The sequence below is a fragment of the Trichosurus vulpecula genome, chromosome 8, assembly GCF_011100635.1.
Source record: "Trichosurus vulpecula isolate mTriVul1 chromosome 8, mTriVul1.pri, whole genome shotgun sequence".
NCBI lineage: Eukaryota > Metazoa > Chordata > Mammalia > Diprotodontia > Phalangeridae > Trichosurus > Trichosurus vulpecula.
The window spans coordinates 267018598-267035350 of NC_050580.1; the positions used below are offsets into that span (position 1 = coordinate 267018598).

At 41.0% G+C, this 16753-nt stretch overlaps 1 protein-coding gene across 1 annotated transcript in view; it reads left to right on the plus strand.

The window, feature by feature from the left end:
• The window catches only part of NUBPL (nucleotide binding protein like), a 333097-nt gene that overhangs the window by 295383 nt on the left and 20961 nt on the right, over positions 1–16753 (plus strand). Inside the window, exon 9 of the mRNA XM_036736308.1 lies at positions 1342–1462. Within this exon, the coding sequence (XP_036592203.1) occupies positions 1342–1462 (121 nt within the window). The remainder of the gene's footprint in view (positions 1–1341; positions 1463–16753) is intronic.

A 16753-nucleotide genomic window follows, 5' to 3' on the forward strand; every position in this document is an offset into this window, starting at 1 on the left:
AGAGGTCATGAGGGCCTGAACTGAGGTGATAACGAGTAAAGAGAAAGGACTGGATGTGAAGGATGTTGTAAAGTTCAAAACAGCAAGAACTGTCAACCTCCTGGCTCTGTGGGGTGAAGGAAAGGGAGGAATCTGGGATAATGCCAAAGTTTCTAACCTGGGAGACAGGAAGGAAGGTCATGCCTTTGACTTAAATAGGAGAATTTGGGAAAGAGGAAGGGTTGAGGAAAAAGATGATGAATTCAGTTTTGAGTTCACTGAGTTCAGTAAACTCCACTGAGTTTAAGATGTCTTCAGGACATTCAGTTTGAAAGGTCTAATACTAATTGGTGATGCAGGACTGAAGCTTGAGGGAGAGATTGAAGCGAATGATAAATTATATTAACGTGACATATGGCACGATACAGGCAATATCCTTTCTGGGCTTTTTGTACCACAAGCTTCACGTTGTTTGTGGTTGTGCCCTGGGAAATAGATAGTGCTGCTTACTCTCAGGCAAAATGGGATTAGAAGAGAAACTGACCTTGAGAAAGGTCTCAACTTGTATATTTTGGAGTTGGGAGGAAGGTAGAATTTGTTAAAAGGTAAGATTGACACCAGGGGCAGCTAGGTAGCACAATGGATTGAATGCCAGGTTTGGAATCGGCAAGACCTGAGTTCAAATCCAGCATTAGACACTTTACTAGCTGTATGGCTCTGGGCTAGTCACTTTACCCTGTTGGCCTCAATTTCCTTATCTGTAAAATGAGCTGGAAAAGGAAATGGCAAACCACTCCAGTATCTTTTCCAAGAAAATCTCAAATGGGGTCATGAAGAGTTGTATACAACTGAACAAAAAAAAATTGACACCATGATGACTTTTTATGGTGGAACTTGGTATCTTGGAGAATCCCAACCCCATTTTATCATACTTCTTGGCTGTTCTTGGAAGCTTCAACAAGGTCTCTCCTTCCTCCCAAATTCCAGCTTTCATGTTTATAAAATAGAATCAAATACCCAGGTGCTAGTAACAGTGAGGTAACTAGTTTACATGTAAAGCATTTTTAAAGCTTTAAATTTTGCCTTCAGTAGCAATCTCTCTACAAGCTTGATGGGCTTGTTTTCTGGCTCATTGTGCTATGTAATAATATATGTGTATATTATGTATAATAGTACAGTCATTTATTGAGACACATTGTAAAGGTCACCTTGATTCAGTGTTATTATCTAACTATTTCTGTTACTTATTCATCTTAAGTGGGTCCCTGGAATTTTTGATTTAAAACATGTTTCTATTTTAAAAAAAACAGCGACACTTTCTGTTTGAATTGTGGTGTTAAATATGTGCTTTTATTTGAACAGGTTCTGGGTCTCATCCAAAACATGAGTGTTTTCCAGTGTCCAAAATGTAAACATGAAACTCATATTTTTGGAGCTGATGGTGCAAAGAAACTAGCAAAAACCCTTGGTCTTGATGTTCTAGGTAAGAACAGTGTTTTGTTTTGAGAGAAAGCAGCATAAGCAGTCTGGGGAGATGTTGGAAGTACCGATGTCTAAGGAAATATTAAAAGGCATTTGGTTCATGTTTTTAAATGAGAACGCTGTAGTGCTGATGTTTATGATAACCTTTCATTAGCTTTTTAGAATGCTGCCAGTACAAGGCTTATTATGAAATAGGATCTCAACATCCTAGATTTAGAACTGAAAAGGACCTTAGAGACCACACAGTACAACCCACATATTTTATAGATGAGTAACCTGAGGCTCACAAGTCCCAGGTCAAGTGACTTCTCAGTGTCACACGAGTAGTAAGTGAAAGTTGGGATTTGATCCCAGCTCCTCTGACTCGAATTCTGTTTCCCTTTCCTGTATAGTACCTGCCTCCTTTAGTTAGGAGATTTGCTTTGTCACCTATTATGATAATTGCCCTAGTAGATTAAACAATTGGCAAACAGAGCACATAATGTGTGCCAGGCACCATGCTAGGCTCTCAGGATGCAAAGAAAGGAAAAAATATGGCCCCTGCTTTCAAGGATTTCATTAATGAGAGTGGAGGAGACAATGTGCAAATAACTGGGTACACACCAGATAAATGCATTACAAGTGGAAGGTAATCTTGAATTTTAATCTGATCGAAGAGTTTTATGAGCTACAGACTATGATTTGGAAGACTGCATATTCAGTTGGCAATGAGCAGTTTGTGTGCCATTTTAGGGTCATATCTGTCCATGTAAATAGGCATATGTGAAAATGTTTACTCATTACGTAGAAGGATATCCATTAAGATTCTATGTAAACTTCAGTGCTTAGTGTATTTCTAAAGAAATTTACATAAACATCATTGCATTTATTCTCTCTGGTTCAGAAAGTACAATTCGCTGCCTTCTGTGATTTTGCGATTTGTCTCTCATTTTTCTATATAAAAGATACCTGAATATAATATTATTAATAATTAGCTTTGAATTTAAGAATGAGTTAGTTTTAGAGGAACTAAATGTTGGTGTGTCAGATATATTAAAATGATTATTTCCTATAAAATGTCATATACCAAATTCCATACAACTTAATCCAGCTTTTAAAACTGGTTTGGGTGTTGTTTTAATTATGAATGAATAGCTAGGCAGAGGGAAATGCTGGGTAGCAGATAAAAGACACAAAGAGAGAGTGTTATTGAAATTGTTAGCCTGTAGTGCTTTTTAAAAATTGTGTGGTTAAGATCCCTCAGAGATCAAAGAATAGCAAAACATTACCTACCGTAATTGAATTTGCCATGGATGGAGTTAAACTTTATTGTTGTGGTGCATTTGCTTCAGTACCTAGGTGAATACTAATGAAGTATTTTGATATATTACTATAATTACATCCAATAATTATACTCTGTAACTGTTTTTCGTGTAACTAACCTAAGAAGTTCAATTACCCAAATCTACATAATAACATAAGAGACTGACACATGTTTGCGAAGAAAAATAAATACATAATTAGAAGGGCACTATTAGCTTATATCGGCAATGTCACAAAATAAAGTCTGTATATTTGAATTTAGCCGTAACTTCAGGTATTACAAACAAATCTAAGAAAAATTCAGCCATATACCATGCATTGTGTCATCCTTAGTGTTATCTACCAAAACGTACATTATTTTATTTTGTTTTGTTTTAACAAAATAAACATTATCTTACTGAAGAAAGTCTATCACCTTTAGAAGATTCATTTGTATATCATTTACACTGCTACTTCACTGTTCATAATTGTGTTTATATTTCATAGGAGGGCACCAAGTATGTTTCTAGTCTTTTCTAAATTCTTCCCCTACATTTATGGAACTAATTTCAAGAAATAGAGAGTGATCACAGCAGCCCTCCCACTGCACATTCTCCAATATTCAGCTCTTTAACCAGATAGTTATATGTTAAGTGTTACCTTTTTGTCATTAAAAGTTTTAGGCAAAACCTGATATAAAACTCAATAATTTCCAGCAGAGTTTATTGAAGGGTGTAAGTTATACAAGGCCAGTAAAAAGAGTCAGAAAACTGTTAGGGCCCCCTAGGAGGTCCCTCTAGTTGGAGAACTGAGAGAAATAATTATTAATAACCAATGATTTGGGGAGATCAGCCTCCAAAGGACAGGACTGATGATAGCAGATAGGATTAACATTCTCCTCAATCTGTATTGGTATCCTACCCCACCTTACAAGGGATTTAATCTAAGGTGAAACTCTTGGCACATGGTCTTCTGTTCAGGCTTGGATGGGGAATATAGATGCTTTGTGTCACTTTCCTCCAGGCTGGGGGTGGTTTGAAAGTAAATAACATAATCAGAGTTACATCTTTCATTACAATAGGCCCATCTCTCATTGGAATATCCATTGTCTCTCATTGATTGTTGACCAATCAGAGTTGATTGCCACACTCAGGAACACCAGCTCTTCTAAGGGCGCATAAACTGTGAGCCCACTGCCATGATTCATCTTTGGCATTTGAGTGTCACTGACCCTCTTATTAATAAAATGCTAGCATTAATAATAAAATGATTAATAACCCAAAACCTTGGTCTCTAGAACTTTTTAAACATCACAGAACATGCTTCTCCAGGTCTGTAGAGTCCCTTTCCCTTGCTAAAAGCTAGACCAGTATGTGGTGAAGGTTACCGCGTGTGATTTGTCGTTGGATTGCCCTTGTTTGTATAGAGAAAAGGCTTGGTCACTAACGTCACTCTTGATCTAATGGGCAGTCTTTTCTGCCTTTATGATTGGGTTTGTGGCGTCTTGGCCTTGGTACACATTTGAGACTATCATTGGCCTTAGAGGTAGGCTTCTGCTCTCTAGCATGAAAACCTAGGATAGCCTGGTTCTCATAATCTGTCAGTGCTGTCAAACTCAAGTAGAACAGGGGTCCTTAAACCATAAATAAGGTTCTCTGTGGGCCTCATGTTGGCTTAGTTTTAAAATGTAATATTATCTATGGTTATTGTATTTTTATCTATTGTTAAATATTTCCCAGTTATATTTAAGTCTGGTTTAGGTCACATTGAAGAGTGTTGTGAGCTACCCACCTCTGACCTAAGTGTCATTGAAAAAGAATTGTGCTCTCAGGGGGGCCAGTCTGCTCAACTTGGGGATCCTGAGAATGGCCTTGAACAATGATACCGGTATTTCAGAGTATAAAGACAAAATCTTTTTCAAAAGCTATAAAGAAAAAAAACTGTTCACAAAGAACTATAATAAACCATGCTTAATAAAAATACTCTGCATTTAGAAGATACATTTCTTTGAATAGGAATTGTACTTAGAGTTTCAGTTTGTTGTTGCTGCTTTTATTAATCATTAATTTTAAGAATGATGATTTGATCCATCATTTATTTGTTTGAGAATAAAGTAATATATTGATAGCAGCTCAAGTTGAGAATCTGTCAAAGTCAAAATAAAGTAATGGCTAATTTTTAAAAAAGCTGCTCAGGGCCAGGTTTCCATGCAACTATGTTGGTGGGATAGGTTTTTTTTTTATTATAAATTTTCACTTTAAAGAGTACTTGTCCCTCTTTCACAGAAGTGAAGGAATAAGCATTTATTAAGCACCTACTATGTGCTAAGCACTGTGCCTAGTGTTTTACAAGTGTTATCACATTATCTCACAAAATGATAATGCTCATTGCTTTGAAATTGCACTATATGACTTGCTAAATAATAAAAAGCCTACTTAAAATAGGTATGTATAGTATTAAATGCAAATTCTAACTCATAAAAAGAGATGGTTCCAGTAATTCCTTTAACTTCATGTCATCTTGAGGTAGTTACAATAAAACTCAGTTATGTAGTTCTAGTAGAGATAGCTGTAGGATTATTTGAAGTTTCTTTTGAAAAATATAAAAGAAGAAAATTAATGAAACAAAACCAGAATGCCATCTTGTACAAACTAGTTCAATGTTAAATGCCCGTCATGGTCAGTCCACTAGGTATTTGGAGAGATATTAAGATAAACAGGGTGCCCCTTACCCTCTGTTTTGTGAAGCACACAGCCTAACAGGGGATATGAAACATGCAGAAATAAGAGTAAATGGAGCCAATTGAGAGCCCGAGAGAAGTACAAACTAATGTCTGAAGAGGGAAAGTTAATTACTTCTTTGGAGGCATTAATAATCTTAGCTAAAAGTAGCTGATTTTCATGTGGCGTGTACTCTATGCCAAGCAACCTTGGGAGAAAGGTGCTTTTATTGGCCCCATTTACATATGAGGAAACTAAGGTAAGCAGGGTGGGCTGCCCAAGGCCATACAGCCGGTAAGTACCTGAGGCCGAATTTGAGCTCTATCCCCTGCACCACTTACAAGCATTAGTGAAGACTTCATTGAGGAGATGGCATTTGAACCAGATCTTGAAAGATGAGTGCCAAGGTTCCATGATCTCAGACACAGGCATGACCAAGAGAATAGGAAGAGTCCAAAATATGTTGTTGGTGGAACGAGTCTTGGATCTGGAAACATGTGATCTGGGCTCAAAGCCTGGATTGGTCGCTTAGTGCCTGTGGCCCAGAGCACTCCGGTTACCTCTCTAGGACTTGGTTTCCTTATTTTAAAAATAATGGTCTTAAAAGCCTTTCCTTTCTCTAAATCTATCATCCCATGAAGCTGTGAACTTGTGAAATAGTTGTCATTGCCCAGCCCTCGGATGCTTTGTGTATTCAGATCTCAGCACAGCACAATATGTCGGATTGCTTTAGCATCAGACACAGGTTACTTCAGTCCTCAGGTGGGTCTGTGTTCTCATCAGCATACTGAGTCCCATCAGTAATGCAGACAGACTGCAGCCCATCCATGACTCGGGCCCACCCTAAATGTGCCTTCCTCTGGGTCTCCTGACACGGTGTAGATGCCAGTGGAGTAGGTGGGCTGCCTCCTGGGTGTTCCTCGCTTGCTGCATGAATCATCCACAAGTCATAAATCTCCCCGGTAACAACCTTTTCAGCTCTCGAGCAGTTTTTCATTGTTAAGTATTGAACCCTCCTCACATATGATGTCTCTTTTCATTGGCATTTTAGTGATCCTCAGCTGTGATTCTTCAGTGATTATGGTGCACCGGGACTTGTGACCAGGTAGCACTGTCCAAAGAACACTGATATTAAATACTTTAGACTTTATTTTGGAGAAAAAATTGGGCCCATTAAAAGTTTGGTGCATTTTCCCAGAAACAGTCCAGCCTGCTCCTGTCTCCGCTTCCTGCCTGGCCACAGGAATCGCCCAAGTTATATGTATCAGTGGGTCAGCTCTATGATCAGTCAGTCTGGTCAGGTCAGTATGCATTTATTAAGCGACTGCTGTGTTCCAGACTCTAGGCTAGATACTGTCCTTCCCCTCGGGGAGCTTAGATTTGTCAGAGAAGAGACGTCAAGTATATCTATAATTAAACAAAATGTGCAGCGAACATAAGACTATTGTCACTAGGACCTGGCAGAAAAATAGTGAGGAAAAGCCTCGCGTTAGAGGCGGCGCCTGAGCTAGGGAGACGGAGATGGACAGGTAAAGGAAGAGTGTAATGCAGACATAGGGACAGACATTTATTAAATGCCCACTCTGTGCTTGGCACTGTGCTAAACACTGTACAAATATTACCTCATTTGATCCTCATAGCAAGCTTGGGAGGTGACCCATTGTACAGATGAGGAAACTGAGGCAGGTTAAGTGACTTGCCCAGGGCCACACAGCTAGTAAATGTCTGAGGCAGGATTTGAACTCAGGTCTTCCTGAATCCAGGCCCAGCACTCTATAGGGCCCGTTTAGTTGGACCATAGATTGAATGAAGTGGGATACTGCCTAATAATCACTGAAAAGGCAGCTGCCAGAATGTGAATCTGGCTTTAAATGTGGATAGAATGGAAGCAATCAGGAGCTCCTGGAGCTTTCTGAGCAGGGGAGTGGCATGGGCAGAGCTAGGCTTCTTAAGAATATCAATGTGGCATCCATGAGGAGGGTGGATTAGAAAAGGAGAGCCAGGGAGAGCAGCTGGGCTGAACTCTCGAGCGATTATGCATGTCAGTGCTTTGTGAAGTCGGTACAGTGGCGTCCATAAAATACAAAAACTGCTTCAGCAGGAGTCTGGGTGAGAGCTGATGAGCGTCTGCACTGGGGTGGTAGTTGTGGAAGTAGAGAAGAGAGGACGGATATGGTAGATGCTGTGGAGAAAAAGTCATTAAGATTCTGGCAAGTGATTGGATATGGGAGATGAAGGAGAAAGAAGAGTTGAGATTGATGTTCAATTGAAGTGAACTTGGACGACTAAAAGGATTCTGGTGCTTCAGCAAAAACAGAGCAGTTAGTAAGAGGGGTGGGTGTGTGGCCCTATTAAGTTTGCTATGCCTATGGGATATTTAATGGGAAAGGTCAAATAGGCAGTAGATGACTTGGTAGTAGGCCTCAGAAGAGACACCAGGGCTGGATATATAAATATGGGGATCATCAGTTAGAAATACCCGTTGGACCAATGGGAATCTATGAAGGGAAAGGGACTGGGTATGCTCACAGTCGTTTTGTGGGAGACTGGCAATAATTAAGCAAAGGAGACTTGAGCAGGAAGCATCTAATAGGTGTAATAGCAAACTTAAAACCATAGCTGCCCTTTCCTTGATTATAGTTTACTCCCATCGGTTCATTCTATTTGAAGTCATTTCATATTAAACCTTTGTGGCACTGTAGGAAGAACCCTAAAATGCTGAGTCAAAAGACTTGAGTTTCAATTTCTGCCCTACCTTTTACTACTTATGAGACTTTGGGTAAGTCCCTTTAACTCTGTGGGCCATAATTTTCTCATCTGTAAAGTAAGAGGGATAGATTAGAGGACCTATAAGCTCTCTTGCATAGCCTTAGATCTGTGATGTTAGGATCCTGCCAATTGCTGAAAAAAATGATCTGGTCCTTCCTTGGGCCTTCCAGCATTTCTCTCCAGTGTGGTCTCTTTATAGCTATTTCCTTGCCATCCGATGGCAGAACTTCCCCTCTCTGTCATACCATATTGCATGCTATTTCATCTTTAGTCATAGCCTCAACAGACCCTTCACAGAGTTTCCTCATCAAAGAGAGATTGCGTGGTGGAAAGTGCCCATCTACCTTTGTTTTAATCCTTGTTTATTCTCACTCTTATTATTCCTTTTCATGAGCTGTGTTTCAGCTAAATTCGACTGCTACCTACTCCCTTGATCTGATAGCCCATCTTCTGGGTCTGTGCATTTCTTCCCATTCTTGCCCACCCTTGGAATGTACTCCAGGCTCCTCTGCGTCTCACGGTCCTTGTCTGCCTTCAGGGCTCAGCTCAGGGGCCACCTCTTTTGTGAAGCCTGAGTTACCTGTCTTTCAATTTTCCATGCACACTTTCCTATTACATACTTTTATACCGTGTGACCCCTCGTTGCCAAGACTGTTTCGTTTCTGTCTTTGACTCTGCTAAGTTCTTGAGAAGTTTATTGTGCATCCAGTTGTGGGTGACAGGCATTCCTTAGGCCCTTCGTTTTCCCACGTGGATAATTAGGTGAATCTTGAGTGATTATGGATGTCAGCGTTTTGTGAAGTCGGTACAATGGCGTCCACAGAACAGGAGGATCAGCTTTGCCTTGGATATACTCTCTGATGTTGGCCAGCGCTTCGGGCAGGCCTATGCGTCTTTGCTTTGGGGGTCGTTAGATGTGTCATTATGTCTGACGTTTGCGTAAGAAACACCTTGTTGGAAGAGGGTGTCTGAGGAGAGATTATGTTCTACCAAACCAAAAAAATTAATAAATACAATAGCTCTTTTGTTGCATTCTCTACTTGTGGACTTGATTTCTCTGTATCTCTCAGTCACTCGCACACACATGGGAAGGTCTGCGTGTTCCCATCTCCAGTCTGTACCAAGAACACCCTGATGCGCGGAAGAGGCAAAGAGCAGGGATGCAGACCATTGGGAGGAGTCTTCCGTGTTGCATCCAAAAAGAAGTCTTCTTCCTTTCTATAGACATGCCATATACTAGGCCAGCCCACTCACAAGCCACGTGGTTCAGGGTTCGAGGCTGGCGCTCTCACTGACTTCTTACTGACGTCCCCTTGCAAGGAGTTATCTAGTGACCTGAAGGTCCACCCAGGCCTCCTTTTGCTGGCTATACTGGGTCAGTATTATTCTGTTACCTTTTTCTAGGTGAGTGGCTTCCTATCTATAAAGGCCTTTATGGCTTACCTGAGAGAATCCTTGTCCAGCATGTGCTATCTTTTCTTGCAGCCATTCTTCCTTACCTTCTCCTGAAGGAAAGACCCTTGCTTGGGATGGGAAGAGGCCAGAAACCTCGCCTTAACTGGTTTGTTTGGTTTCTTTATATTTTTACATAGTCGATGCTTTCAAGAAAAATTCCCATTATCTTAATGGATAAACATCATCCGTGGGGCCTTTTATTTCTTCTTTTTTGCCAGCCCTGACATTTGCCTTTGCAGTATCCCTGACTCTTTTCACTCTGCTCCTGCATTTCTTTCACTGTTTTCTTATTGTCTTTTTCTTCTCATACAGGCTGATTGTATTGGAGATCAAGATAGGCTCTTAGCACTTATTCAACCAAGTGTCCTTGAAGAGTTTGGCCTTTGTTTCCTTGGATTAATTCAGTGTCTTTGATTGAGTCTTATTAGGTGCTAAGCCCCAAGCCCAAACCCTATCTATTAGGTACTAAGCCTATGTGGGTGTGAATTGGTCACTAAGGTGGGGCTCCAGGTAGGGCCAATGAAGGGAGGTGCTAAGACCAGGGCCAATAGTAAGAGCTTAAGTTCCAGTCACTCAGATGACATCTGATGATGGCTAAAGAGTGCATAAAAAGGGAAGACAGAGCTATTTGCTTAGGGCTCTCACTCTTGACGGTGGGCTGATGTGGAGACTCTGGGCAGCTGTAGTTAAGAGCCCTCCAGCTTGTAAACCCAGATGTTTGGACTTTGTTAAACTCTGGTAACTATGCATTGAGATTTGACTCAGACAAGGTCTGTCTGTTGATGTTTGTAATTTGTTTGTATTTTCTTTGAAGCTCAGGGTGCTGGCTTTTCCCCCTGAGCTGAGTGAATGATATTTGTATGTTGGATTAAAGTAAGATTGTTAACCCCTTAACGTTGCTTTCCTTAGTAAAGCAGATCAAAAGAACCTGTGTTGGCAGCTTTCTGTGAGCAGGTTGTTGTTAGTTTTTCACCCCCACAGCAGCTGCTAGCCGAATTGTTACACCGAGCCTTGCAAATCTGTTCTTTGTTTCATTTTTCTTTGCATAGTCACAGGATTATAAATCACTCCTAAGCCTATTGTTTTGCCACCACCAAAACGGGTTCTGAATCCAAAGACAAAAATGACATCTGGAGTTCTCTTGCACATCTTGGCCAGTTTTTCTCAAATTTCAACCTTAGGCACTGTGGCCTTTTCAGGATGAAGCGCATCTATGGCCGTCTGTATATGTTGAAGAAGTCTGTTTGTCATGAACTTCCTGGTTCTGATGATCACAGTGTCATTCATGGTGGTGGCCAGCTCCTCAAGGAGCAGCAAGGAGGGCCACTCCAGTCTCTCCCTCTGCCTCATTTTTATCTTCAGGGGCTCACTGCCAGCTCCTAAAACTTCTTCCCTTCTGAAGGCCTCCCTAACCAGGACAAAGACTTAAACACAGAAGACTCAACCTGCAGGACTTCTCTATATCTTTGTATCAATTCCTGGTTGGCCTCTTCCCCCAGGTTACCTTGACTTAAGGCTCTATTTGCTACAACGAGTTGAGGGATATTAAAACCAGGTTTTTGTGAGCCAGTTTTGGAAGAATCCGTTCTCTGAGCTCATGGCCAAGACATGTGTTGGTCTTCCTGAGCCATTAAATCTGTACCAGTTCCTCTGTGAAAGATTTGTTGACCCACCTTGAAAACAGTGGGGCCTGAGTGAGTCTATTGTCTGCCAAGACATTGGAATAGTTCCTTGCCTCATCAGTCCTCCCAAGGGTCAAGAAGGTCTTTTCTTTAGAGAAGGGGTTTTAACCTGGAGTCCATGAACTGGGTTTTTTAATATTTCAGTAATTGTATTTCATCATTATTCATTTCCTTTGCAATCCTATATATTTCCTTTTGTGTATTTCAAAACAAGATTCTGAGAAAGGTCCATGGCCTTCACTAGGTTGCCAAATGGGTCCATTACACACACAAAAAATTAAGAACCGCTGCTCTAGAGCATAATTCTTTAGCTTCTCCCTAAGCTATAGGTTTCATAGACTTGGAGTCAGGAAGACCTGAGTTAAAATCCTGCCTTAGACATTTAGTATCTTTGTGGTCACATTCTAGTCACTTAAGCACTCTCAGCCTCAGTTTCCTTATCTGTAAAATGGCCTACTATGTACAGGGTGCTGTTTTCTGTTTTAGGTGCCAACCCAGAGATAAAAGACAAAAACTCCCTGAAGGACTTTACATTCTTCTGGGGCGGAGCACATGGGCAGAGTTAAGTAAATACAAGGTAATTTGAGTTGAAAGGGAGCATTAAAAATGGAAGAAATTGGGGAATACTTCACAGATGACAGGGCACCAGAGTTGAATCTTGAAGGAAAATAAGACTGTGAAAGACAAGAGATGCAAAGAGCTCACACTGCAGCTTTTACAATTGTAGAAAGATGGGAGATAGAATATTGAATTTATTAGGGAACAGCCAGTAATCCAGTTTGACTGGAACATAGAGTCTGTGAGACATCATATGAAGTTTGACTGAAAAGGTAATTTGGAGGTAGATTGTAAGATTACATCTTAAACTCAACATGTCCCAAACTGAACTCATTATAATCTTTCCCCCCAAAACCTCCCTACTTCCCAATTTCTCTGTTACTATTGAGGGCAACACCGTGCTCCCAGTCCCCCAGGCTCACAACCTAGGTGCCATCCTCCCCTCCTCACTGTTTCTCATCCCCACCCCACCCCTACCCCATATCAAATCTTTTGCCGAGCCCTGTTGATTTTACCTTTGAAACATCTCTCAAATATGCCCCCTTCTCTTCTCTAACATTGCTGTCACTCTGGTGCAGGCCCTCATCACCTCATGCCTGGCCTGTTGCAACACTCTGCTGGTAGATCTTACTGCACTCCAGGCCACCCCCAATTTAATAAACTTCAGTGGCTCCCTGTTGCCCTTAGGATCAAATACAAAATCTTCTTTTTCATGTTCAAAGCCCTTCATAGATTAGCTCCTTCTTATCCTTCCAGTCTTCTTCCACTTTTCTCCCTGCCATATATTTTTGATCCAGTGACCCTGCCCTCTTTGGTGTTCCAGGAACAAGACACTCCTGGGTTCTGGGTATTTTTTTCTTGCTGTTCTCCATGTCTAGAATGCTTTCCCTCCTCATCGAGAAATCCAGACCTTTTGGCTTCCCTGGCTTCCTTTAAATCCCAAGTAAAACCTCATCTTCTGATATCTTGGGGTTTGGGAACTAAGTATTTTTCCTCTTCCCTACTTAATTATTCTATCATTTCCTCCCAAAATACAGCGACAGTTAAGTCTTTTGTCCCATGTATTTCCATTTATGATTTCTTGAAATAGAGCTCTGGGAAACCAGGCTTTGATAAAGCTCATTGGGATTCAGATGGAGCTACTTGACTAAGCCTTAAATCCAAATCACTCTGGCTCTCACTGTTTGGCCCAAGCGCTTCCTCAACATTTGGGTTTTGATCACTCAGAATGAGTATAAATAGCAATTGTTTTTGTTCTGGCCACAAATCCTGAGGATGTTCCCCTCCCAGAATGTTTTTTTTTTTGAGAAGGCAAACTAGGCCATCTTTTGCCTCATTTCTTACCTAGCCTTACATCACTGATAATAGGTGTTGCCTTAGACAAATTGAGACCTGGGAAAGACCTTAGCCAGCCTTCCTGTTCCTGGCCTATAACTTCCCACTGGACTTAGATGACTCTGGAGGAGAGAGTGAGACTGATGACTGATGACTCCCTCACTTAAATCCAGTTAACTTGCAAGTCAAGACATAACCTTCCTGATGTCAAGAATGAAGGAGGAACAACCAAAAATACTTTCCATCTACCAACATGACAAGGTCAGACTTATGCTTTAGTAACATAATTTTGGTAGCTGTGTCAAAAATGTTTTGGAGAAGAGAGTCTGGATACAGGAGAACAGTTAAGCAGCTATACGAGCAATGGATAGATCATTGGCCCTGGAGTCAGGAGGACTTGAGTTCAAATGTGGCCTCAAACACCTGACACTTACTAGCTGTGTGATCCTGGGGGAATCACTTAACCAACTGCCTCGCCAAAAAAAAAGCTGTTATTGTAATCTGGGCAAAAGGTGATGAGGGCTTTGCCTAGGGCTGTGGCTGTGTGAGTAGAGAGAAGGAAAGAGAGGAGAGAGATGTTGTAGGCGTAGAATTACTAAGACTTGCCAGTTGATTAGCAGGGTATTGATTGATGCTCATAGCCCTTAACTCGGTGACTGAGGTCTCTTCACCAGATGCACAAGGTCTAGTATCCTTTATGAGACCGGAGTCTCTAGATAGCCTTTATTTACCCAATAGGGCGGCTGTCTTTCTAAGGGCTTAAACCTAGGCTTGCACTACCAGGATACATGACCTGGACACAAGCTGAATGCAAGTTCTTAGGAACCTCAAGTGTCCAGCTCACCCTGCCTCTGCTCTGGTAGTACCGTCTGATTTTCTGATCCTGTCCCTATCTTCTAAACATTCATTCAACTGTAAGATCACATCAATTTGTGCATCCAATGCCTGCTCAGTGGTCCTTTTTAAGTCCTTTGCATTTAAATACTTCCTTAAACACTGCAACCTCTCAACCCAAGATGGATTCTATTTGGCTGATTAGTTTTATTTGCTATTATAGGCTACTTGCCCTGTCTGAGAGCCAGCTTGACAGAAGCTAAAAGACAAGAAGCTTTGCCTTAAACTGTTGCTAGCTCCCCCGATAGGCTTTCCCCTGTCTGAGTAACTGTCTAATCCATGGTTTAATCCTCTCCCATCCACCTGTGGATGAGATCTTAGAAGAGGCCTTTGCCTTTGCCTGCTACCCTGGGGTGTAAGTCAGGAACAATGGCAGGATCAGGAAGCAACAACCACAACATTGTAGATGAGGTCACTTGATGCAGATTCTGTGATCTCTCTAGGATGCTCCTAGTGCATCACAAGTCAAGCAGCCACCCCGCCTCATTACTGCAGCTGTTCACCCAGCTGGTGTGTTGCACTCATCAGACCTTTTTAGGTTAGAGTCTGTTTGATATGCTGCTATTACTGCCAGAGTCCTACAGATTCTGAGTGCCGTGGTCCTGTGATTTCTGACAGAGGTACATCTTAGAGATAAAACATGGATTCTTCACTTGGAGTCTGTGAACTGTGTACTTATTTTCATAATTTCATAGGTGTAACCAATATAATTGGTTTCCTTTGTAATTCTGCATATTTTATTTTGTACATTTAAAAACATTATGCTGAAAAAGAGGTCCTTAGGCTTTACCCAACTGCCAAATGGGTCTATAACATACACAAAAAGTTAAAATATTTGGACTGAGAATACGTGGACTGTCTGCAGTGAACCTGTCACTAACCTCACAATGGCCCTTTAATGTTCACTTAATGTACTTCCATGAATGCAGCACAGCCTAAAATTTCCTGAGGATACACAAATACAGGGCAGCAAGAACAGACACACAGGGGATGCTAACCAAGTAAGCAAACACCCAGAATTACACGACGTGGCTGCCTTTTTCATGAAAAGGTCTCTCCCAGTTCTCTTGCTCATCTTCCCTCAGTTCTCCCTCTTCATCCCCAACCTCTGCTACTGCGTTTTAATGGATCAGTGTAAACACTAGCTCAGGGGTTCTGGTTCTCCCAGCCTGTGACCCTAGGCAGCGAGTTATTTAATCTTTCAGCCACAGATTCCTTATGTGTAAAATGGTGATATAGGATCTCACAAGGTTGCTGTGAAGCTCTAACTAGCTAATATATGTAAAGAGCTTTGTAAATTTAAAAATGCTATATGATGTTAGTTACATTACTATTATAATTATTTTGAATGTGCTGAGAATATGAGAGAGACTGATGCTGTCTTTCGGGTTCTTGCCGACAACTACTGCCTTATTGCCTTGTAGATCAACTTTCCTGCTTCCTTGATTGTGATAATAATAGGTAGGATTTCGAGGGGAAGGGGGTGACAGCATCGTAGGCATAGGAAATGGTGTGTATGGGGGTTATGTGATAGAAGAACTTGGGAAATTTATAGGAAAAGACAAGCAGTCCGGTGTGACCGGAGCCTTAGATTACTGTGAAATAGGGCTGGAAAGATTGAGAGGATGGTACCAGATTCTCAAGAACTTTAAATGCCAGACCAAGAAATTGAGACCTAATTGTACAGAGAATAGGGAGTAATTGAAGATTTAAAAGAGGAATGATAAGGCTAGATTTGCGCATAAGAAAGATTAGTCTGTCAATGTAAAAGATGGATTGGGGCGGGGGAGATGTGGTGGGGATTGGGGGGTGGGCAAGAAGCTTAACTGAGAATCTGTTACAGTAGGTCAGGCTGTGGAAGTGAAGGCCTGTACTGTAAGGATGGAGGCCTAATAGAGAAAAGTACATTTATCCCTTCCAAATTGCAGTTTTCCCCACGGAGGTTTCGATGTATATGTATAAGAAAGTAAATGGGAATTTTGGGGAGTTTTACAGAAACTGCAGATGACACGCAAAGCCCAGCAGCCAACGCAGAAAAAGTTTAGAAACTCAGAAACGCATAAAATATAAAATAGTATAGCCTGTGACCAAATACTTAACCTAAATTTTACAATACAGCATTGTAAACAACCCATAAGAAAAAGAAAAAAAAATTTACACAGATTTTTCAGATTGCATGCAGTGTCATGCCCCTAACACCAGCCGTCTACCCCGCCACCCCCCGCAACGTGGAAGGGATAACTGTAGATGAAAGGTCCTTACAGGATCTTTTTGTCATGTGGGTCAAATGAGGTAATAAGTATGTAAGAGCATTACAAACCTTCAAGTGTTAAATAAATTTCTAAATTTCTGTGTCAAATATTATGTCATTTATACATCAAACATAATCTTCTTCCTTTTGATTTTTGTGACTTTCTTCTTGTTCCTTCAAATAGTCTATTACCCTTCATGTCATCGTTAGTTGCTTCATTTTTTGTTCTTTTCCTTCTTCATAGATGCGACTGATTGTTCTAAAGAGTGTCATATTCTAGCCCTGCTTTTTACATATTTATCATAGTGATCTATCCTGGCACTGAAGCTTCTTCTGTGACAGAAAAG